General features: G+C 44.2%; 1 protein-coding gene across 2 annotated transcripts in view; it reads right to left on the reverse strand.

Moving 5' to 3' along the window:
- Positions 1-2,552: 2,552 nt before the first annotated feature.
- The window catches only part of C3H8orf58 (chromosome 3 C8orf58 homolog), a 31,890-nt gene continuing 8,856 nt past the window's right edge, over positions 2,553-25,586 (reverse strand). The window contains exons 1-7 of one of the 2 annotated variants that reach the window (XM_068274671.1): positions 21,382-21,500; positions 15,202-15,872; positions 12,242-12,388; positions 11,743-11,911; positions 7,084-7,181; positions 4,439-4,539; positions 2,553-4,353 (exon numbers count right to left, since the gene is read on the reverse strand). In XM_068274671.1, coding sequence (XP_068130772.1) covers positions 4,254-4,353; positions 4,439-4,539; positions 7,084-7,181; positions 11,743-11,911; positions 12,242-12,388; positions 15,202-15,872; positions 21,382-21,436 — 1,341 coding nt within the window. In that variant the 5' untranslated portion in view covers positions 21,437-21,500 and the 3' untranslated portion in view covers positions 2,553-4,253. Of the gene's footprint in view, positions 4,354-4,438; positions 4,540-7,083; positions 7,182-11,742; positions 11,912-12,241; positions 12,389-15,201; positions 15,873-21,381; positions 21,501-25,586 lie in introns of those variants that run through there. The other variant, XM_068274672.1, reaches the window with a different exon arrangement.

Genomic DNA, 25,586 nt, shown 5'->3' on the forward strand with positions numbered 1-25,586 from the left:
TAAGTGAAGAATGTACAGTGCCGAATCTATAGAGCAGGCCCATCATGGGACTGTGACAACCATGAGGGTTAATGGTTTTCAAATGTTAGATGTGACAGTTTACATTGGCATTGCTGTGAGGTATTTATTATAGCCTCTATGGCTGAGGTAACTAACCCCCTGATTGGCTGTCCATTCTCTCTCAGGTATTGAGGGAGATAAATGTAGGCCTAGCTGTGATTGGTCGCTATAGGTAGAAGGTAGACTCTGCCAGGTGTTGCTAGGCCTTAAACTATGTTGCATCAGCCAATCAGGAGGGTTTTAAGGGTATATAAGAAGGGCTGTGCAGTCGTTTTTTACCTTGTGTTCCAGCGTGGATGGGACAAGCTCCCCACCCACCCTCCCATGAAGAAGAGATTCGTCGTGGTCAAGCATTATCGTCGTGGTCAAAACTTTATTGGTTAAGTGAAGGGGTCCTGCGGTTTAATAAGATGTACTAAGTGGGTCTGAACTGTAATGGTGGACCTATCCTGGAGTGTTTGGTTATTTATTAATTATTTATGAAGTTTTAATAAAGTTATTTTGGACCCTTTAAAACTATTATTTGAAACCAATAAAGATGGCCACGGCCTTTTTATGCACCAATAAACATGGTTTGTTTATTTGTTTATAGTAATAGTTAACGAATTGTGTTGTCTACATTCCCATGTCAATATTGTGTCCAATTAGACATTTTCCCTCCTCCGGGTTCATGTTACTTATTAGTGTTCTCAGGTGTAAATGGAAAGCAGGTGTTGTAAGGCTAGACTAAAGTCGGCTGAGGCAGCCGATAACGGACTACCACAGCAGATTATCCGGTGTGTGTACAGCATCCCCCAACTCAGTGCCCAGCCAGAGATCTGCCAGGTGGATCAACTCAGCCAAGGGACAGCCTAGAGCTTTGCTCTCCCTACTCACCTCACTCACCACATGACATCACACCTGCTCCGCTCTGTCAGCCCTCTGCCCTCCCACCTTGCAACAGTACATGTCGCTAGCCTGCAGGCTAACTAAACGTGTACAATGTTGCCCAAGGGATCAGGTCCTAATGCCCGTCAAGTGACATCCATCTAGCGTGTGGACCTGCCTTTAAATTTGGTGTTCTGCTCTCACACCCACTCATACAGGTGCCTGGAAGTCCAACATGGCACTTCATGTCAGATCTCTCTGAGGATCTTAAAAGATGCATGAAGCGAATTATATATCAGATTTTCTTCCCTGGTGGGCTTCCTCCAGCCCCTGAAAGCCTATGTGTCCCTCGCCGCAGATACACTCTGCCAGTCTCGCAGGGTCCCCTCCACAGCAGCCTCCAACCTGGCCAGGTCGGTGGCTGCTATGGAGAGGACCCCGGGAGACTGAGCTCTAGTGAACGTCATCCACAAGAGTTAGTGCTGGAAAATAATGGTGGGCAGAATTTTGACATTTAGTTAGGGGTCGACTAGTCAAAAGGCTGCCAGTTCTACTACCTACAATAAGTTACAGCAACATAGGAGAAAAGTAATTTATAGTTCATTTTACTCAGGAGAAAACATGCTTCTTATTTGCATGAGTTTACATACTGTATATTTTAGATTTTATGATTTTTCACAATAGTGGTCCTTTAATAAAAACCTCATTTTAAACACACATATGAACAAGTACACTACCAATATATAGGTAGGTCCACTGTAAAGCACAGATCTAAGTAAAATACGTCTCACTTTACAAAACATGTTAGAGTCAGAGATGATCTCCAGATGATTTCCGAATTCCTCCAGATAATTAGTGGAGCTGAGCGGGCAGGTGAGCAGGGGTTAACTCACCCAGTAGCCTTCTTCTTTAATCCGACCCACGCTGCGTTCCAAGAAGCGTCATGTGACTACCACACTTCCTCCCCGGAAGAAGGAAGAAGTGGTAGTCACGTGACCACGAAGTGGAATGCAGCGTGGGATGGATTAAAGACTGCAGCCTGGGTAAGTTAACCCCCGCTCACCCGCCCGCTCAGCTGCACTAATTATCTGGATGGATTTTCGAATGAAACCCATTCGGAATTCATCCGTAGCTCCTCTCTGATTATAGTGTTGGTGTTCGAATTCGGGATATTGAATTTGAAAACCCGAACACCGCACTTCAGCACCCAAGTCAGTAAACAGGGTCACGGGGAGTTCATTTACTCGCGCATCACATGACTCTGATGCTTCCTCCTTCCAAGAATCCGAGAAGCTCAAGTGAATGACCTGCCCATGGCCCTGTCCACTTGCTTGGGTGCTGAAATGTGGTATTCAGGCTAATTCAGGTTTCGGAATTATATATCCGGAATACGAACGCCAAGAGTTAATTATTGCTTGACGCGTTTTGCAATGGAGTTATTTTAGCCAAGGCTCCCAATTGTTCCTTATTCGGAGGGACAGTCCCTTTTTGGGACCCAAATCCCTCTGTCCTCTTTACCACCTTATTTGTCCCTGTTTCAGGACTGATGTAAATATATGTATTTATTTTACTGAAAATATGTTTGATACCAAATTTTATCCCAATCCTTTAAAAAAATGTATACATTTCTTCTTTTCAAACTTTATTATGATGGAAAACTGAAAACAATGACAAAGAACCAGAGTGGTTTAAATGTATAAATCTATGTATTTTGCTCAGGGGCGTAGAAATAGGGGGTGCAGAGGTAGCAACTGCATCGAGGCCCTTAGGCCAGAGGGGCCCCGAAGGGCCCTCCCTCAACTACAGTATTAGCTCTCTATTGGTCCTGTGCTCATAATAGTCACTTCTATAGATATTTTGAATAGTGGTAATCATTAACAAACTGTTCCCCATTCCCTACTTGCACCTCTGACACTGTAGTTGCCATTGGCAGATTTTGGTGCACCGTATCAATTGTTATGTATAGGGTGCTTGGGGGGCCCCATTGTAAAACTTGCATTGGGGCCCGCAGCTCCTTAGCTATGCTACTGATTTTGCTTATGGCCTCTTTGTGATACATGTAACTAGGAGTGTGTCCAAAGTGTGATTAGAGGTGAGGCAGGGGGCGTGGTTAGAGGTAGGGTGGGTGAGTGGCTAGGGGTAAGATGGGGGCATGGTTAGAGGTGTGGCCAGGGTGTGATTAGCAGTGTGGAGAGGTGTGCCTAGGGGTGTGGCCAGGGCATGATTACATGTGTTGCAGGGCTGTAAAGTAGGGGTATGACAGGAGCGTGATTAGAGGTGTGGCAGGATGCGATTAGAGGTGTGGCCAGGTTGTGAATAGGGTGGCAGGGGGCAGGATTAGAGGTGTGGCATGGGTAAAGCAGGGACATGTCTTATAGGTGAACCTCTTTCTTATGTCAAAAAGTTAGAAAGGTTTTATCTAATGTGCCTGGATAACAGGGTTTAGCTTAGTATACACCATTATTAGACATTCTCCAAGTCCCTTTTATAAGGTTTTTTAATTGCCTTCCAGTACTTTGTATACAAATAAATTATATCAGCACAAATAATATCAAATAATATGAATATGTTAATTACAATATGATAGGCAGCATAATTTAAGTATATACACTATGTACAGATAGCAAAATGCCTATAAATATAAAAAATACACATTCAACACTTGGCAGTCTTGGCGCCCCACATATTGTGATGTAAAACCTCACAGTCCTGGCTAAAGTCCTCTGGCCAGACAACACAAACAACCACCAACCCATAGGGTGACAGCAAAGTAATGCCCTTGTGTGTGGCTGCAAAATGTCTTTCCATGCTGCAGAATGTTCCATGTCCCAGATACATGAAAAGAAGGGTAGGAAACACAAAGAAACCGGGAGCCCAGTGTGGTGTAATATATCGTAATGCGTGGGAAAATAAAAGGCAACTACTCAAGCATGAAGGGAAATACCGTCCCCTCCCGGCCTTTTTAGGTGCCCGAGACCCTGAACTACTCCGAAACACACTGATATTGACCTGAGGAAGCCGCTGTGGGCAGTGAAACGTGTTGCCCAGTGCTTTAATGTAGTCACCTTGAATCTTACAGTGAGTCCTCCTTTTGTGAAGGTAGGGATAGAGATAGATATAGATATATAGATCTCCCACGCATACTCTATTGGGCGTCTCCTACTCCTTCAAGTGCATGTCCCAAATAATACTGCAGCGTATGTACTGATTCCACACGGACAATATTTGTCCTTCCAGATACAGGTGCCCTTTCTCTCTGAGAGTTTGTACCCCACAGCCAGTCCTTTTTTCACAGTGCACAAGTCTTTATCTTCAGAAAAGCATCGTCAGTGAAGTTGGCGGCCATGATTGGGTGGCCTAATCACAAATCCGGGCAGGAACAGCCTTTTAGGGTGTTGAGGTGTTTCCTCCAGAATGGTCTGATTCCTGCAGGGCAGAAAGCCACATGTCAGATTCACTTACACTCGCACTGAATATACTGTGTGTCAGTCTATCTTCCTGTCTACATTACCTGTAGTTGCTGCGGGTCGCTTGAGAAGGTGAAGATCGGGAATTCTTCCTTGTAAGTTTGGAGAGTAAATCCTTCACTTTAAACCACTGTGATGCTTCTGGCTGTAAAGCAAGAGAAATCACTATTAGAATTACTATGACAACATAACAACCAGGATACAAGGTTTGATATTTCAAAGTAAACCTGTCACTTCCTTCAGCAAAATAAGGAATGCTTTGCACACATGGAATATACTTCATCTCATAGACCTGGATCACATTTAAATGACAAATGAAATGAGAAGAATATGGAGCCTGCCATACTTCTTTCGTTTTTAAACGATGCCAGTTGCCTGGCAGCCCTGCTGATCTATTTGGCTGCAGTAGTAACTGTATCACACCAGAAACAAGCATGCAGCTAATCAGACAATAATGTCAGAAACACCTGACCTGCTGCATGCTTGTTCTGGGTCTATGGCTGAAAGTATTAGAGGCTGAGGATCAGCATGGCTGCCAGGCAACTGGAATTAAATGGAAATAAATATGGCAGCCTCCATATCCCTCTTGCTTCAGTTATCTTTTAAAGGACATCTGAAGTGAAAGGGATATTGGGACTGCCATATTTATTTTGTTTCAAACCATAACAGTTGCCTGGCTATCCTGTTTATCTCATGCATCAGTTGTGTCTAATTCACACCCCTGAAACAAGCATGAGCCAATCCAGTCAGAGACATCTGATATGCATGCTTGTTCTTGAGGAAGGGTCAGGTGACCCGTAACATGTAGTGTGTAACGCTCAATAAACTACAAACGCAAGATTGAAGCCTGTGGAGTACCTTTTTCTACAATTCTGGAATAATTTGCATTGGTTAACGGGAAATAAATATGAATTGTTTTATATCTGTGACACAGGAACTACCGATGAAAAAAATCAGAATAATGACTAGATCATCAGCATGGATTTAAAGGGTAAGCAATGGGAGCCATATTTCTTAAGCTGGCCACTAACGGTCCAATTTCTAGCGAAAAATCGTTCGAGCGATCAGAAATTCGGATCGGATTGGTTGTAAATAATCTCCATTGGTGGACACAATCGATTATGAACGAGTGAAAAAAAATGTCGCCCGAATGAATTTGTCGAACCAAAATTTGGATTTTCTTGTTGGTTGTGATAAATAGGAAGCAAAGATTGGTTCGTTGATGGCGTAGTCAATGATGTATTACAATATTTCACTTCCGATCAGAATTTCTGATTGCTCGAACGATTTTTCGCTAGAAATTGAACCGTTAGTAGCCACCTTTACAATACAGGCTTCCTTAAACTATAATTGAGTTTTTGTGCTTGAGCTGCAATATCAGACTTCACCAGCAGATGGCAGACAATCACTATCTGTAAAGTAACTGGGATTCAAACCGGGGAACCAGTTCTGCAAGGCAAGTGCGCTAACCACTAGGCCACTGTGCTGGCACAAACATTTCTCTACTATAAATCCAAACATACTGCCATGTGCAGCAAACCCCATACAGATCTCCCAGCACCTGATTGGTTGTGGGGAATCAGTCAGGCTGGAGAGACCCGTTTAGTCCTTTTGCCCAGAGCAGCTGCTTAATTCCTTGGCTCCAGTTTCAATGATTAACTCCCAATTGTTCATGAATAAAGTACAGAACATGTATTTTACAGATTGATGATGGGCTTCAGGCAATTTCCATGCACTGAGCTTTTAGGGGGCAGCAGGTTTCTCCACATGACTATTAGGATTTACAAGTCAACAAGTATCACTTATTTGCATCTCTATAGTAACCTCTGGGAGTCTTTGTTTCCTGTTTCTGGCACCAGAACAATACACATCACCAGCTCTGTACTGAACAGACTCTATTTACATTGTTGAAACCAAGACAATCCACATAAAGTGATATTTCAGTCACCCACTGTCCTTGTATATGTATTGGGGACACCAGGATGACACCTCTGCGCTGGAGTTCCAGACTCCCATCACCCTCCACCACTTCCTTATCTTATTTCCATTATCTTAAAATAAAGATGCAAACAGGTTGAGGGGCCCCTGAGAAACAATGCAGAACTTCCTATCTGCTCTAAAAGATAAGCAACAGCATAATAACCTTCACAGAAAAACATTTATTTGTTACAGCTGATACAAATCCTGCAATTTATCTGCAGTGTGTCTACTTCCTGCTTTCATGGAAGCTGACACAGGGTTAACATCCTGTGTTTACAAATTAGCTGCTTTGCTGTGACAGGGGGGATTCCTGAGCTGACACAGGTGAAGAGATCAAATTACAGTGGTGATTAGTCACAGATGAGGGGGGATTAGACAGGCTAAACTCTCTAAATACATACAGGGTGCATTTCTCGGTTTTCCTTCTGTCCTGTGCAAGAGTTCAGGTCTACTTTAAACCATACCAGTTGCCTGGCTGTCCTGCTGATCCCTTGCCTCTAATACTTTGGGCCATGGACCCTGAACACACAAGTAGATCGGATGTTTCACTGACATCTGACTGGATTTGCTGCATGCTTGTTTCAGGTGTGTGATCCGGATTATTCTCTGTCTGATCCATCCAGTTGATAACTCTGCTTATCGGAGGTAAAATGATCCCTGAAATACTGATAATATTTGTGAGTGTCAATTAGCAGCCGCTTGTACTCACTTTGTAGTTCTGGTTGGTCCTCTGGGTTTCGGCTTGCTGGAGGTTTGGTACGCTCACATACTGGGGGTTCATCTTCTCTTTCTCTCTCAGAGTATTCTCTGTAAATGAAAAAAAGAGGTCTAATTTCAGAAACACTCCAGTGACATATAGTAGAATGCAGTAAATTATCCAGAATATAATATATATATATATATATATATATATATATATATATATATATATATATATATATATATATATATATATATATATATATATATATATATATATATATAGTTCTCATTCTTAGAACACTGACAATTTTCTACTGGCTTTAGAACTCAGTAAACAAACATTCTACAGCGTTGCACCCGACAGGACTAGTGATGTTGTCACCTGTGATAAATGTAAGAATGTAAATGGGTTGGGGGTGACTAATTTATAAATGAATAAGTTATTGTATTATGTTATTTTTACTACAGTTCCTCTTTAAAATGTTCAGTGACCACAGAGTGCTCCCTGCCTGCTCAGTAGTTAGGTTTTCATGGGATGCTCCCAGCAGCCTCCTGCAGGGGGCCCCATACTATATAGTTTGGCCACTGAGTATGCAGCATCACTAAGGTATGCAGAGGCAGATCCACCTGCTGCGTGAGATTATTAGCGTATAAGTCAGTGACAGCAGCCTTCAGGTGTGAGTAACAATTGAGCAGCATTGCAGGTAAATTTACATATGACACAATCCTGAAATAGCATTTGGAGAGAGAATCAAGGAAGCCAAGCACTGTAAGAACACTTTCAGAAAACTACAGAAGCAGCATTGCTATCCTGGGCAGTAGAAAGATCGGTAATGGTGAAGACTTTATTAAAGCTAATGTACGCCATATAGAAAAAAACAAAAACAAACAGATACTTCCCTAAGGAGAGGGAAGGCTCTGGGTCCTATATAGCCTACCCGCTCCAGTCACAGTCCCCTTGTTCCGGCCCCGTCACTGCCGTTCCAATCTGCCGCCGCGGGAGGCTGCGGAAGTCTTCGGGAGCCTGAGTGCTCCTGAAGACAGGCGGCTGTGTACTGTACATGCGCGAGCATGCAAGAGAGCACGCTTGTGCATGCGCAGTACGAAGACTTCTGAAGCCATAGAGCAGTATTCGACCGATCAGTAAGCCATGTCACTGAGGTGACATGGCTGGAATGAGGGGACCGGGAGAGAAGTGGGGGGCCCTATGCATAGTACCCAGGGCCCTACCCTCTCCATAGCTAAGTATCAGTTTTGTTTTCTATTTAGGTTTACATTCACTTCAAAATCACTTTTTTCACCTATTGATATGCGAAAAGATCACCTAGGAGAAAAAGTGACTTGAGTAATGCTTTACATTTCTTATGAATGGACAGACTGGTTTCTGAGAAACTAATTCAGCTTGCAGATAGTTTGTATTAGCTGCTATGGTTAAAGTGCACCTGAACTCTAGCAGAGGATAGAAGGAAAACAGAGAGAACTGCACCCTGTATGTATTTAGAGAGTTTAGCCTGTCAAATTCCCTCGCATGTGTGTCTAATCACAAATTGTAATTTGATCTCTCTCCTGCGTCACATGACTGCCTATGGCAGAGATGGCAAATAAGCTCAAAAAGCGCAAGGTGTTAACCATATGTCTGCTTCCTTGAAGCAGGAAATAGAGACAGTGCAGTTTATTTTAGGGATTTGTATCAGCTGTAACAAAAATGTTTTTTTTGTTTTTGTTTTTGTTTTAAGGTTATTATGCTGTTGTGTATCTTTTAGAGCAGAGAGGACATTCTGAGTTCAGGTCCACTTTAAAACTAATACAAGAGTGTGTGTGTGTCAGACCTCAGCAGCTTTGGTAAAGCATGCTGTTCCTGACAGCACAAGAAGGTTGGATTTACGTACATGTGCGAATTGCGAATGTGCAAAAACGAGTTCAACGCACATCCAATTAAAATCAATGGGGGGGGGGGGGGGGAATCACATTTCAGCTAAAATTAGCAAAATTGCATTTACGTTTTAACGAGCCTGAAAAAAAACCCGTACATTTTGCAGCATAAATTTGCACATCGCATGCAAATTCCCATTGACTTTCATTAGCTGGAGAAAAAAAAAGTGCGCACAAATTCACATATGAGCGTGAATTTAAAACCACCGGTAAAAAATTTTTTTTTTTAGTTTTTCGCAATGATAAGTGTGAACCCTGCCTAACGCCCTTATCAGCATGCTTGATCCGGGTGAGAGAGTGAGAAGGAATTTTAGCCAGAGGATTAAAATCAAAATGACAGCCAAATGACTAGCATTTTCAGAGTGAGGTCAGAAAGGTCTGCTCCCATCCTTCTCTCTCAAGAATTATTGTACCTTAATTATACCTCTAAGCCATACATGTCAGACTCCGGCCCGTGGGCCAAATCTGGCCCTTGGAGCCATCAAATTTGGCCCTCAGGTGGTTTCCCCGCTTTGCATTATGTTTGGCCCACTCTAGACCACCAGGAAAGCTATATTGGAGGGTAAGCCCTAGACCACCAGAGAAGCCATTAAGGAGAGGGAGGGGGACAGCACTAGATACCAGGGAACTGTATACGAGAGGGAAGGGGTGGAGGGCACTAGACATCAGTGAACTATATAGGGAAAGGAGGGGGCCACTAGACACTAGGAAACTGTATAGGGGAGAAGGACCAATAAACATCAGGGAACTGTATAGGGGAGCGAGGGGGGCCACTAGACACCAGGGAACTTTATAAGGGAGAGAGGTGGCCACTAGACATTGAGGTCAGCCCGGGACTTGAACCCAGAGCTCAGTTTCGGCCCATTTTGTATTTGAGTTTGACACCCCTGCTCTAAGCAAACAAGTCAAAAACAAGATGGCTGCTGCCGTTATAGTTACACCAACACCTTTGTTCATCTTTACCTATCCAACATAAGAAAGCTTCTGTAATGTTCACAGTTTGGGCTTCATTCATTTAGCTGATTATTTTTCTGTCATGGTCATAGTATAAGCATCATTCATCTAGTTGAGGCATGGGCAAACTTGGCCCTCCAGCTGTTAAGGAACTACAAGTCCCACAATGCATTGCAGAAGTCTTACAGCTACAGTCATGACTCATAAAGGCAAATGCATTGTGGGACTTGTAGTTCCTTAACAGCTGGTGGGCCAAGATTGCCCATGCCTGATCTAGCTCATACATGTCAAACTTTGGCCCGCAGAGCCAGCAAATTTGGCCTGCAAGCGATTTACCCACACATTATGCTTGAACCACTCTAGACCACCAGGGAAGTTTTACCTTAGATCACGATAGAAGCCATATGGGGGAGGAAGGATGAAAGCACAAAACACCAAGGAACTGTATAGGAGAGGGACCAGGAAACTGTATAGGGGAGGGAGGGGGGAACCAGACACCAGGTAACTGTGTAGGAGAGAAAGGAGGCATTAGACACCAGGGAAGTGTATAGGGGAGGGAGGAGGGGCTATTACACACCAGGAAACTTTATAAATGAAGAGATGTGGCCATGAGACAGAGGCTGGCCCACAGATGGAATGATTCTCCTGTCATGGTTATAGTATGAGCATCGTTCATCTAGATGAAGAAAATTATTCTCCTTTCATGGTTATAGTATGAGCATTGTTCATCTAGCTGATGGTATGAATCTCCTGTCATAGTTTCAGTATGAGTATTGTTCATCTAGCTGATGGAATAATTCTCCTGTCATAATTATAGTAGGAGCATTGTTCATCTAGCTAAGGAAATCAAAAAGTCCTGTGATGGTTCTAGTATGATCAATGTTCACCTAGCTGACAAAAGGAGGCTCCTATGATGGTTACAGTATCAGCATTGCTCACCAAGCTCATAAAAAATAAATAGCGGTGAATTAAATAAGCATTGTTCATCTAGCTGACAAAGCAAGCTCCTATCATGGTTCCTATATGAGCAATGCTCACCTGGTAGCTCAGACTTAACCGTCATGTATTGTAAGAAGCCAATATCACTAATGAGTATTTTGGAAAGTGCAGGAAAAGGTTTCTTACTGCAACCAGATTCCAAGTTCTTTCAGAGTAGCTTTAAAAATATACTATAATATACTAATATGATTGGTTGTCTACAGAATATTTTTTTTAATCAAACATATCTTTATCACAGCTTTGAAAACCTTTTACAACGGTGAAAGAAGAAGAAGGTTTGTAGACATACAGCCCATAATGGGCCTCATGTAAACTTTAGGGCTGGAGTCCAATGAGGACATAAGTGATTCTGCAAAGATGGTCTGGATTCATTGAACATCATGGCATAACAGCCAAGGCAAATAGGTAAAGAACTTAGTAGTGGTGCACACAAACCTACACAGCAAATGTTGTTTTCCTGATAAATCCAGTCAAGGATTGCCTAATCACTTATGTTCTCCAACAGAATACCCAAGCAGCTCGGGGTGACCCAAAACTACTAGGATAGTATAGGGGACTAAAAGAGACCGAAAAGGCCTCCTACTAAAAAGCAATGCTCAGTGTAGTTTGCACTAGTTTGTAGTATGAACTTGAGCTCTAGAGAACCTTAAAAAAAAAAAAAACACAAGCCCATTACTTCCACAATCAAGCAGTGAAGGACAAGTGACAAGTCTACTGGAAAGGATGGAAAACCATTTCCAGGAACAGCATGAGCGGTTTTAGCATGAGCTTCTTCTCTAACCTGTTTGTCGAGCCAACGTGAAGAGCACCCCTGCATGGGAGCTGGACCTCTTCCTGTAGTGCTGTGGTCGCCAAGGCGTTGTGCCAGGGTGGTGACCATCTGCCATGTCTTGTTCCAAGTCACAAGAGTCACGAGAGCTGCCACACACACAGGAATCCAGAAACAGAACCTGTAGAAAACAGCAAGCCATAAACCATCAACTCTGGCTGCTCACCAACATAAATCAAAAACAGAGCATTTGGAAGTTTATTTTTCGTGTCATTATCAGTAATAGAGGACATTTTTAGGACACTAAATTGCTACAGCAGTGACCGTTCTAAAGCCAGACAGCCCCGAGTTACAGGGCTAAGTGATGGTCCAGTTGTCTGCACACATAGCATTATACAATTACTTTAGGCTCCTGCAGGCCACTGCATGACAGGCTGATGAATATAACCAAGGGTGAAGGATCGCGACCTTCCTGTGAAATGACCCGCCACCTGTTATTATACACACTTACTTGGTTGCAAAGTTTCTTCTCCATCTCTTTCTTCTCGTGATGAAGCATTTGATTCCTTCTCTGTAGATCTGCAATTTGCTCCAGCATTTGGCAGAGGTTTTCTAGATAGTTGAGACCATCACCAGGGAGAACAAGGGGGTCCTGATCCTGCCAGAGATAAGAAAGACTCTGAATACCTGTCATGAAGCATGCTGATACTTAAAGGACCTCTGTCGCAAAAACCTTAGAATTTAAAATACATGTAAACATATACAAATAAGAAGTACGTTTCTTCCAGAGTAAAATGAGGCATAAATTACTTTTCTACCATGTTGCTGTCACTTACAGTAAGTAGTAGAAATCTGACATTACCGACCGATATAAATCTTTTTCAGGGAATGTCTTTATAAAGAATAAAAGCCTTGCTGAGAATCCCCTGTGAAGAGATGGACTAACCGAAAACCTGTCCGTAATGTCAGATATCTACTACTGAGGGCCCGTTTCCACTGTCCACCGCGCACGACTGTGAGACGCGCGGTGGCACTTCCTGGTCAGCAGAAACGCTGACGAATCCCAGAAGCCGTGCCATGCACGGCTATGAGATTTGCAGCCTCCCGCACGGAAACTGACGGCAATGTCGGCCGAATCGCTAAGTTTAGCGATTTGGCTGGCTGCGCCATAGTTTACTATGGCAGAGTTTCCCAGCGCGGTTCGCCTGTGGGGAAACTCTCCGAATTCGGCCCGGTTTACACAGTAGTGGAAACGGCCCTTACTGTAAGTGACAGCAACATAGGTGAAAAGTAATGCATGACACATTTTACTCTGGAAGAAATGTACTAATTATTTGTATGCGTTTTAAATTTTAAGATTTTCTTGACAGTTCCTCTTTAAGCCACTGACCTAGAAAAAGCATGCAGACAACGCTCTAGTCTAGAGCATAGGTCCTCAAACTACGGCCCGCGGGCCACATCCGGCCCGCCTTCCCTTGCTTACCGGCCCGCCACCTCTCTTGTGCTTACCGGCCTGCCACCTCCACATCAAACCGCCGCTGGCCCGAGTTCTACCGCCCGCCAGATCACCGCTACATCAAACCGCCGCTGGCCCGAGTTCTACCGCCCGCCAGATCACCGCTACATCAGACCGCCGCTGGCCGGAGTTCTAAGATCCAATCCCGGCCTCTGCATCCAGCGTCTGGTCGGGTAACCATGGTGACCAAGCGGGCGATACGCAATGACGTGAGCCGTTCAGCATCCTCTGCGCTGGGCTTTGGTTACCATGGTAGCCAAAGGGTGGTGACGTGCGCAGGATTGTGACGTGCTGGCGCTATTCAGAATGTTTGTTTCAGGTGTGTCTGAAGGAAGAGCAATACAAAGATATTCCATGGAGACAGTGACCCAGGGTGGATCTTCTGGGTGTTTGCCGGTACACAACTGGCAATGGGCTTAGCATAACCAGAAATCAGAGGAATACTGAGACTGCCATTTTCAGTTTATTAAAAACAACGCCAGTTGCCTGGCTGTCCTGCTGATCTTTAGCTGTGTGAGTCACACACCTGCAACAAGCATGCAGCCATATCACATATTCTAATTAGGGTGATTTTTACCTGACTTTTTCAAAGATTTTGTTAAAAGTTCCAATTAATTTTAGCTCATGTCCCGTACAGAACTAACGTGCAAATTTTTGTGACCACGCCAGTTCATGCTTACATTAAAGTGGACCTGAACTCAGAACTTCCTCTCTGCTCTAAAAGATAAGCAACAGCATAATAATCCTTAAAGAAAAACATGTTACAGCCGATACAAATCCTGCCATAAATCTGCAAGGTTTCTACTTACCGCTTGCATGGAAGCAGACATATTGTTAACATCCTGTGCTTTCAAATGAGTTTATCTGCCATGGCAGTCAAATGACACAGGGGAGACATCAAATTACAACTTGTGATTAGACACAAATGAGGGGGAATTAGACAGGCTAAACTCTCTAAGTACATACAGGGTGCATTTCTCTCTGTTTTCCTTCTGTCCTTTGCAAGAGTTCAGGTCCACTTTAAATGTGTACAGAGGAAATCCAAGCCAGCTAACATTAAATGCATAAAAATTTCAGCTGAGATAACAAATGCTGTGAATTCTCTCTTTTCTATGGTTAGTACTGACACCACCACCAAGTTGGCAGCTACCATGTAGGAAAGACAGTAAAATCATAGTGTGGCAAGTATGTGTGTAACTTTCAGATGCAGATAAAGTCAGGGCCGGAGCTACCATAGGAAAAAATGGGCAATTGCCCCAGAGTCTGTAGGGGCCCCCAAGGTGTCCCTCCCCATCTTAACTGTTGCTCCACAGGGACTCTGCAGAGTCTGTTAAGTTGGGAGGTGATTGGGGGAGGGTCAGCAGCCAGCTCAGGGGCCCAGAAGGGAAATTTGGCTGCAACAAAGGGCCTCTAATGACGCTTTTTGGTCGGGGGTGTCTGTTGGGGGGCCCCCAGGCTAATTTTGCCCTAGGGCCCAATTGTTACTTGAACCGGCCCTGGATAAAGTAAAATGTATTTGGCGTATTCATTCAATATTTTTGCTTTACCTACAGATGGAAGTTGTATCACAACCTGCTGGTGGAGTCAGATACTGCATAGAACAGGCATGGGCAAACACGGCCCTCCACCTGTTACCGAACTACAAGTCCCACAATGCATTTGCCTTTATGAGTCATGACTGTGGCTGTCAGACTCCAGCAATGCATTTTGGGACTTGTAGTTCCTTAACAGCTGGAGGGCCAAGTTTGCCCATGCCTGGCATAGAAGCTACACAGGTTTTTCTTGAGCACATTAGCTATATTGTGCGCCCCACTGATAAACAGGGTGGGGTCACACTACGTGCATTGCATAGGGATTTTAACTGTTTGATGTGTCCTGTAAAGTACTGTGATAAAAAGGTTGCTGATATCCATATGTGTAATTCTTGTACACCTTAATGCCACTATGTCACATACCTCTTTTTCCATACTCCGGAAAGCTTGGCTCTTTGCTGGATGACTGAAGGGTTTCCCTCTGCGCTGTTCTTTCAGGGATCCTGGGTATTGCCTGTTACATCTTGCTGCCCTGTTCTGAATGGCTTCCCTGCTGCTGCTCCGCTGCCTCCTGCTTCGGATAATCGCCTGCTCTAACTTGTGAGGCACATCTGTAGTGTCCTTTTCCAGCTGCTTGTTCACAAAATAATCCATCCTGTTCAAATCACCATGCGAATGCATATTAATGCTCCCAGAGGCTTGTGAAGTGCGGCGTCGCACTGTGACAGCTTCCTGAGATTGTTGAGTGTTATTGGTTTTCCCATAGGCGGGGCTTTTATGGTTCAGAGACTCCTCATGGGTGGGGCTTTCCAGACTTTCCTGATCCTCGGGGTTAGAGCTCTCTGCACTCTCAGATTCCTCTGGGTTATAACTGCTTTCAGATCCAAATGGGGATGGCGGAGGTAACTCCACCCCTGAGTCTTCAGACTCAGATTTTTCAAAGCGTTTTCGACTCATGCTATGTTCTTCATTCCCACTGTGCTCCGCTGATGGTTTGGTAAAGTGATACACAGAACTACTATAGCTGGAAGAAGGATCCATGAGTCGACGATATACAGCGGTACTGCCCAGCAGGACACAACTCTCCGATTGCTCTGTAATTGTACAAAAAAATTATCAATATAAATCAAGCAGATAATATAAGTAGGAACATTTACCCAAGTTCAAGTGTTAGTTAACAAAGCAGTAAAGTATATTTAAGAAACCAACAGGCAGGGCTCTCACCTGTAACCGCATAAAACTGCGATTTTCCATGGACAGGTTTTTTTTGCATTTTTGGCATACTTGACTGTCGGCAACAGGAGTCGCACTCAGTGTGCGGAAAAAAGCAACTGGCCTAGTATTTTTTTGCCCACAGCAGAAAAACACCCATTACCCCACTCCACTGGGAGTTCCCATAGGGACAAAATTATGTGCGGTTTTGCATCACAGAAAAAAGTGTGAGAATCTTGTGTGTGACCGCTGTCTTATGCCTGGTACAGACAATGCAATTTTCTTGTCAGATCGATGGGTCAATTGATCAATTCCTGGCATGTCCGATCTGCTCCTGATGGAGAATGGGATAGATTTTGTGCAATACTTATCTGAAAGTCGACTCCTTTCTTGATCAGGAGCAGATCGGACATGCCAGAAATTTTTGATGGACCCTTTCGATCTAACGGGAAGATTGCACTGTGTGGATCAGTCTTTACTGCTTTGTGATTCTCAGTGCAAGAATTTAGCAATAGTAATATGGAGAATATAGTAAAAGTAATAATAAAAAAAAAATATTTTTCACAGTACATCATACTGCTATTATAGCCGACAATCTTCCAGTGCCTCCTGCTTACTCAACAGGGATATCAATGGCACAATGCGCCAAAGCAAGAATGCCAAGTATTACAGGCATTGCATTCATGTTTATGCAATCGGAAAGGAATTACATATTCATTCCACATAACAATGTTATTACTGATAAGAAATACTCAGCACAGATAGCAGCTGATTATAGATATTTGGCTGACACAGTATCCAGCTTCCGGTAGTTTCTTGTTTTGCTTTACTGAGCTAAACTGTCCAACTGCAGCTAAATCTGAGTTTTACCATTCAGAGGGGCTGAATATATTTGGATACCACAATGGGCACAGTGTCCCTTAAGCTTTAAACACTCTAGACCAGAGTTTCTCAAAAACCTGTCCTTGTGACAGAGCATGTGACGTTGCATGTTTTGCAGGCAACCTCACCTATGCACAGCTAGGTGGATTCCATGTAGCTGCGACACTGACTACCCCACCTGTGTACAGATGAGCTTGCATGCAAAACCCTTGGGGGGGGGGGGGGGGGGGGGGCGGATTTACCTCACAAAAGCCTATAGGCACAGATGTCCTGGCACCTTAGACTTCGTCCTCACTGAACCTACAAACTGCACCGCTAGTGTGTTTGCTGGTCCAGCTGTCACTTCTCCCTTACTTCCCTTGCCTATCATAAGTGGCTTAAGGTGCTCCTTAAGTACCCTCAATTAAGTAGCTAGAGGTGCCCCCAAATAAGCTAGAGGAACCTCAGTAATAAGTAGCTAGAGGTGCCCCCAAGTATTAGGTAGCCAGAGGAACCTCAGTAATAAGTAGCTAGAGGTGCCCCTGAGTATCAGGTAGCTAGAGGAACCTCAGTAATAAGTAGCTAGAGGTGCCCCCAAATAAGCTAGAGGAACCTCAGTAATAAGTAGCTAGAGGTGCCCCCAAGTATTAGGTAGCTAGAGGAACCTCAGTAATAAGTAGCTAGAGGTGCCCCCGAGTATCAGGTAGCTAGAGGAACCTCAGTAATAAGTAGCTAGAGGTACCCCCGAGTATCAGGTAGCTAGAGGAACCTCAGTAATAAGTAGCTAGAGGTGCCCCAAGTATTAGGTAGCTAGAGGAACCTCAATATTAAAGTGAACCTAAAATCACCCCCAAAAAATGAGATAAACTCACCTGGGGCTTCCCTCAGCCACCTGCAGACGATCGGTGCCCTCGCAGCTCCGCTCTGATGTCCCAGGACCCGCCGGCGAGCACTTCCGGTTTCGCCGTCACCGGCCGACAGGCATGGGAACGCGAGTGATTGTTCGCTTTCCCGGCCTGTATATCGCCCCCTATGCTGCCAGGAGGCCGCAATAGCAGCATAGGGGGCGATATACAGGCTGGGAACGCGAACAATCACTCGCGTTCCCATGCCTGTCGGCCGGTGACGGCGAAACCGGAAGTGCTCGCCGGCGGGTCCTGGGACATCGGAGCGGAGCTGCAAGGGCACCGATCATCTGCAGGGGGCTGAGGGAAGCCCCAGGTGAGTTCATCTCATTTTTTGGGGGTGACTTTAGGTTCACTTTAAGTAGCTAGAGGTGTCCCTGACTGAAGGGAGATCTTATCAGTGGAATGCCAAGAGCAGGATGAGTAACCCCTCATTTACACTTTCATCAGTACTCTGCATAGGAAAGGAGTGAGGGAGGCGCTCAGCGAGGGGAGTGAGCCACCTTTCAATCATCAGGCGCCTGTAGGCATGTGCCTACAGTGCCTTGTTGTAAATCCGGCCCTGGGTCACGCCGACAGGTTTGAGAAACACTTCTCTAGACAGACCAAAAAATGAACCAAAGCTCAAATCCCAAAAGTAGCACCAGAACATAAATGTGCCCCATTGACGATCCAATTTCCCGACCAACTGTCCAATCAGATCCATTGGAACAGATCGTTCGAACCCACCAACAGAGGGGAAAATCATAAGCAATCCAATCAGTCCTAACGAATCGCTCTGAAATTTGGATTGACGGAACGATCAACACGATGATCATTTGTTGTCATTCAGCACCATTAAGGCTCCTGATCTGATTGATCCTATGCTCGATCGTTCGGGAAATTGTACTGATTATGGGTCCCTTTAGACATATAATCTACAGAACTCTGTATAATATGTCAGTGCTATATAAATACGGGAACTATAGAGTGATCAGCCAAAACAATAAAACCACCCAATTTTGTGGAGGACCCCTTGTGCCTCCAAAACAGCTCAGACCCACAGAGGCATGGGCAAGACTTCAGAGACGGTGCCAATGTGAGCGTCATACTTTAAATCCAGTCAATTGAGAGGAGCGGCTCCATTAAACTAGACTTGTGTTTTTAGTAAATCCCATAGATGCTCTATCTCACTGAGATCTTTGTAATTTTGAGGTCAAAGAAAACATTGCTCTATGGTCCAATCCTGATGTTCACCTGTCTGCTGGAGGCATTATTGGCAGAGGAGAGGGGTCAGCCTGGGCACTCTAACTTGTCCATGCTGTCCCATCTGCAGTAAGATGCAATGTACCGTGCGTTCTAGAGCCTTTCACATGGCCAGCATTGGGTTTTCAGTAAATTGTGGGATAGTATCTAACAGACTAGCCCGAGATCCCGTCTCTACCTCACCGGCTGTCCTTCCTCGGACCACTCTGGCAGCTACTAACCCCTGCATACCAGGAATACCACACAACCTGTAATTTTGGAGATCTCCTGACCCAGTCATCCCACCGTCACAATCTGGCTTTGGTAAAAGTTGCACAGAACATTACTCTTGACAATCTTTCTTACTTCCAGCAAAAACTAATAGTTAATCTGCTGCCTTAAGGTACCCACTAATAATACAATTTTTATTGTACAATCTGGAAGCAGGAGATTTGGGCGCATGAGACAAGTGGACAAAAAGGGCACCCCATTCACTCCCATTATAAATATCGTTTAATGGGCGCCGAACAGGGAAAAAAAGGCGCCGGAGATTATTAACATTTTACAAACGGCGCCCGGAGATTTTTAACGTTTTATAACTGTGCTTGTGATGATTTAACTTTACAAAATGAGCCCGTGATGAATAACGTTTATAAAGATACTAAATCACTATTTGTAAAACATTTCTAAAACATTATTATCCACCCAAAAAAATTATGTACATTTTTTTATTTAAATTTTGTATGTATTAAGGTTTGTAAAAACATTATTATCCATAGGGGGTCTTAGGTTTAGGCACCACCAGGGGGGGTCTTAAGTTTAGGCGCCACCAGGGGGGTCTTAAGTTTAGGCGCCACCAGGGGGGTCTTAAGTTTAGGCGCCACCAGGGGGGTCTTAGGTTTAGGCAACACCAGGGGGGTCTTAGGTTTAGGCACCACCAGGGGGGTCTAGGGGTTAGGCACCACCAGGGGGGTCTAGGGGTTAGGCACCACCAGGGGGGTCTAGGGGTTAGGGATAGGTACAGGGAGGGCTTTGGGGTGGTTAGTTTTAGGCACCACCAGGGGGGGTCTTAGGTTTAGGCTCCACCAGGGGGGTCTTAGGTTTAGGCACCACCTTAGGTTTAGGCACCACCAGGGGGGTCTAGGGGTTAGGGATAGGTACAGGGAGGGCTTTGGGGTGGTTAGTTTTAGGCACCACCAGTGGGGTCTTAGGTTTAGGCACCACCAGGGGGGTCTAGGGGTTAGGGATAGGTACAGGGAGGGTTTTTAACAAACGTAATTATAAGTTTCAGTTTAGAAACAGGGAAGATTAACGTTTTAAGAATTGCCGATTTCATACACATTATTTAATGATTTATAAATTCTTAAAACACTTGTAAACGAAATCCTACACAATATTTTTATAAACGATAATACTGCTTATCGTTTACACCACGCGCCCTTTTTTCCCGACACCCTTTGCCAAATTTATGTATGTAGTAGAAGGGTTAACTAAGTGCATATATTTTAAATGGATACTTTAGGTGGTCCCTTATATTACAAAGAAGTGGTAAGTTTGTACAGTGAAGATTATGTCATTAGTGGGCACATTTATACATTCCAGTACTTTGATAGATGCCACTGTAGCAAGGTACATTGGGAGTTACGCAATAAACTTCGCTAAGCAGAATTACATGCATAAACAATGCGTATTACATGTAAAGTACTGCATTTTACTCTACCTATCTTGCAGTAAAACTTTAAGCATGTTATTATGCTTAAAGGAAATCTAAAAGCAAAAAAATAAATAAATAAAATATCAGTTTAACTTACTTGGCGCTTCTTGTAGCCCCCTGGAGTTATTCCGTTCTCACTCTGTCCTTCCGAGACCCTCCAGCCAGCCGAGGCAACCCCCAAAAAGCTGGTCGGCCACACGCCTGCTCACCACATCCCTGCTGGGAGCGTTCTGCGCATGCATAGTACGCAAGAATCGCTACTGAGCATAGCGCTTCCGACAATGGGAGCGCGATCTGGGTGTACGCAGCTCAGTGCCACGCATGCGCAGTAGCCTCTGACTGGCTTTCAGGGGGTCACCGCTGCTAGCGGGAGAATTGTGGAAGGACGGCGCAGGAATAGGATGACTCCAGGGGGCTGCAAGTTTACAATGTCTTGTTTAGTTTTTTTTGCCTTTAGTAACCCTTTAGCGCAGCTTTATGCATACACCCTATTGTTACTTATATTACATGCCAGTGGCTGACTGGTGTTTAATGGGTTGATGGAAAATCACAAAGTGTCACTGTGACAGCAAAAAAGAAACAGCCTTGATCTATAAGCACTTTGCAAATACAAATAAGTAGTAGCTACCTGTGATTATACCAGTAACGTTCAATACAATTACAGACAAATCTGATAGGGCTACATACCTTGGCTTGCACCGTGTACTGAGGACCCCTTTGCACAGCACTGCGAGGGTGACATACGCCTTTCTCCAATCTGAGCTCCTGAATGTACTAAACTAAACTGCACCCGACTAATCCATGCTCTACCTGCTGAGTCTCCCTGCACAAGCCCCGCCCTCCATGCCTTATATGGCCTCCAATTAGTCTATAATACCCGTTGAGTCTCGGAGCACAAGCCCCGCCTTCCATGCCTTATATGGCAGCTCATTAAACGCCTTATTATTATCGCAGTACTGGCCCCGCCCCCCGTGCCTTATACGGCAGAGCTTTGGACGGCCGATACCTGCCGCCTGTCTCGGTGATAACTGACATGGAGCAGCCGATGTTGGAACACCGGTAGAGGTCGAGGAATGCTGCAGAACGAGAGCAGCCGCATTCCAGGTGTTCCGACGTGATAGGCCTCAGCTGATAACAGTACAGCGGGTCATGCATTCAGTATACTAGCATGATGGGTACCTAGAAATACTACATGCACAGGGGATACATTAGCGGTGTGGCCACAGCAGGCAGCGTGCAGCTTGTGTCATTCCTCCAGGCCCGCAGCCGCTGGAGAACTACAATGTCCAGCCAGGATCTCAGTCGCATCTGCATCTAGCAGCAGTGGCGCTCTATGGCTGTCCTGGTACCTGTCCAGGTACCGCATGCGCTGCTAAAGTTATCCCTCAGTTATTGGTAGGGATAACAGACTCCATAAGACCTTGCTTGGTTTTTGGGTGCTGCTCAAAAAGAACAGGCCCATATCAAATTAGCTTTCTACTAGGTGATATTTTCCTATCTTGTAAAATGCCTTATTAACCACCACCAGCAAGCAAGAAATTATTTACTATAATTTTGATTGCAGTTTTTCACCTACTTTTTGGAACTTTCAATTGCCAAGAAGTTATTTTAGGGTTATTTCACAACTTGTGCGGGTCAATTTGCACGTGGCATAAGAGTTTACTGACACGCATCGCACGCCATTACATTTAAGGTGGCCACTAATGGACCAATTTCTAGCGAAAAATCGTTTGAGCGATTAGAAATTCTAATCAGATTGGTTGTAAATCTCAGTTGATGGGCACAATCAATTATGTCCAATTGGATTTTCGTTGAAACCAAAATTTGGATTTTCTTGGGTTCTTCTTTGGTTGTGATAGATAGGAAGAAAAGATTGGTTCGTTGATGATGTAGTAAACTATTTAACTTCCGATCAGAATTTCCGATCGCTCGACCGTTTTTTTGCTAGAAATTGGCCACTTTTAGTAACATGCGGCAGTCTGCTCTGACAATTTTACAATTTGCTGAAAGCATTTAAGAACCATTCTTTGTATGAACGATCGGAAATCATCGTTTGGGACCACTAATAGAAAAAAAAATCTGATAACCAATACGATCAGATTAATGAAATTAATTATTATTATTTAGTATTTATATAGCGCCGACATATTATGCAGCGCTGTACAGTGTATATATATATATATATATAAATATAGTCACTAACTGTCCCTCAAAGGAGCTCACAATCTAATCCCTACCATTGCCATATGTCTATATTATGTAGTGTAAGTACTGTAGTCTAGGGCCAATTTTAGGGGGAGCCATTAACTTATCTGTATGTTTTTGGAATGTGGGAGGAAACCCACACAGACACGGAGAGAACATACAAACTCTTTGCAGATAGTGCCCTGGCTGGGATTCGAACCAGGGACCCAGCGCTGCAAGGCAAGAGAGCTAACCACTACGCCACCGTGCTGCCCAAATTAATATCAATTAATCAGTTATACATTAATATTGTATTGATCCTGCCGATTATTGGTCCCCAATGATCATTTACGATCGTTCATACAAGGAAGCCTTCATAAATGATCGCTCAGCAAATTGTATTGTTAGTGGCCACCTTGAGGGAAGCAGTATGGTTGATTCCTGATCAGGCTTCTGGTGAAATATGAACATGCTTACATCAGGTGGGACGGGGTACTTTGATCACTACTACCCTATGACTTTCTGATCCGGAAATGATTTATCAGTTGCCTAATCAGGTGTAATTGACATGTTTTTGGCTAGCTTAATAAGACATATGGAGAAATATTTTTATTTGAATTTATTTAATTCCAAAAAAGAGCTACTGCGCATGCGCTGTCCCACAGGCGAGTGGCCCAGGCAGGGATTTGCAGTAGCCCATGACGGGCAATCTTTTGGAGGGTCACAGCTGATCAATGGAACGCAAGGAGGAAACACAGGGGACATGTAAGGCTTGGGGGGGATGCCTGGAACAAGCCCCAGATAGGTAAATTAGAACTTTTTCTCCCATGACAGGTTTACTTTAATATAAACCTCTTTGAGGGCTTGTTCACACTGCATGTGTTTTTGGCTGTTTTCGCAGGTGTCAGGGTTAGTAACTCGCTCGCTTGTAAATCATTATACATCATAATGGATTGGAAAAGGTTAAAGTGGACCAAAAACTCAGAAATTCCCCTCTGCTCTAAATCCTAAGCCACAGCATAATAACCTTTACATAAAAACATTTCTTTGTTACAGCTGGTACAAATCCTGCAATAAATCTGCAGTGTGTCTGCTTCCTGCTCTCTTGGAAGCAGACACAGGGTTAACGTCCTGCTTTAACAAATTAGCTGCTTGGCCGAGGCAGCCAGCTGACACAGATGAGAGATCAAATTACAACTTTTGATTGGTCATAGATGAGGGGGAATTAGGCCCCGTTCACATGGAAAATCGCGAAACCCTAGCGATTACCGTTTTGCCGGAGTGATTTTTCTGCAATTAACGCGGAAAAAAATCACTGGGCAAAGTAGCGTTTTGGGAGGGACCGCGATTATTGGTTCTATACATGGTAATCGCGATTGCTCCAGAATCGCTACCAAAATGCTGCAGGTAACGCGTTTGCTATTATCGCGAAACGCAAATCACCCGCATTCACGGCAGTGAGAAGACTGCCTTAGAGTATATTAGGACTAACGTTTTAAAAAAGCACTAGCGGTTTGCAGTTAGCGGGAATCCCGCGATTCCCCCTTAGATGTGAACGGTCCTTAGACAGGCTGCAATCTATTAATACATACAGGGTGCATTTCCCTATGTTTTCCTTCTGTCCAGTGCAAGAGTTCAGGTCCACTTTAAACGTTACTTCCAAAAAAATAATAATACTAATTATAACTTGGGCTACACTTCTTCTGAAGCTATCCAGTAATTCTGCAAAGCATTAGTATTCGCACTGACTATGCACCTAAAACTATCCTCATTCTTCTTGTTCCGCACACATGAACAACACTCACACAATACGGCTATGTGTCATACACACTACATAAAGGACTGAATGTGCTGTATTCTGCCCTCTATACAGACACCCACACCATGCTACGCTTCAGCTACTGAGATGCTCTTTGTGGAATTCATCAGATTACAGAGTCACATTCCAGTGACATGAGTAGACAGCATGATGTGGCTGAGGTGAGGTATTTGTAGAAATGGGGACAAGCACAGATGCAGCAATTTTCAGTGGGAGCTAACCTACTGAATCTACAACCCCCTGAATCTACGATGGCCATCTACAATGATCCTGATATCACATCAAGAAAAGATCCAATGTCCCAAAAATCTATACCGCAATAAGCCTTATTGAGCCGTATACACAGATTGTCACCCAATCAGCACAGTAACCAATTGTATGTAGTCAATTTTTCCCAACCAACTATCGTCCAAACTTGGACTGTTGGACGATAGTTGGGCTTGTGAACGTGTAACAAACGACTAGACAAGCGACTGATAACTGGCGGTTTTCCCGATCCAACAGGCAGTTCGACTCTCACGACTGTTACGACTGATATCGTGCAGTTGGCCACCCGTGTAGTTTGAATGACTTGTACTTGTTTTGAATGTGGCCATGTTGTGCAGTCGGTCGTTCGCTTGTGTGCGCAGTATGCAAATTAGATGGTCACACAGTTGGTTGGTGTGTGGAAAATACAATTCATCCAATCGCTTGGTCGTGTGGTGGGTCATGTCGTCAAGTTGGTCATGCGGTGGGTCATGTCGTTGGGAGGGTCGTGTGGAGACGTTGCAGGGGATCGGCGGTTGTTACAATATCACATGCCGTTGCTGTTGCGCACCTGTTCAGCCTGAAATTTCCCAGCATGCTTGATTGAAACATTTGACCGAAAGGAATGGAAGGTGATGCCTGA

The sequence above is a fragment of the Hyperolius riggenbachi genome, chromosome 3, assembly GCF_040937935.1.
Source record: "Hyperolius riggenbachi isolate aHypRig1 chromosome 3, aHypRig1.pri, whole genome shotgun sequence".
NCBI classification, from domain to species: domain Eukaryota; kingdom Metazoa; phylum Chordata; class Amphibia; order Anura; family Hyperoliidae; genus Hyperolius; species Hyperolius riggenbachi.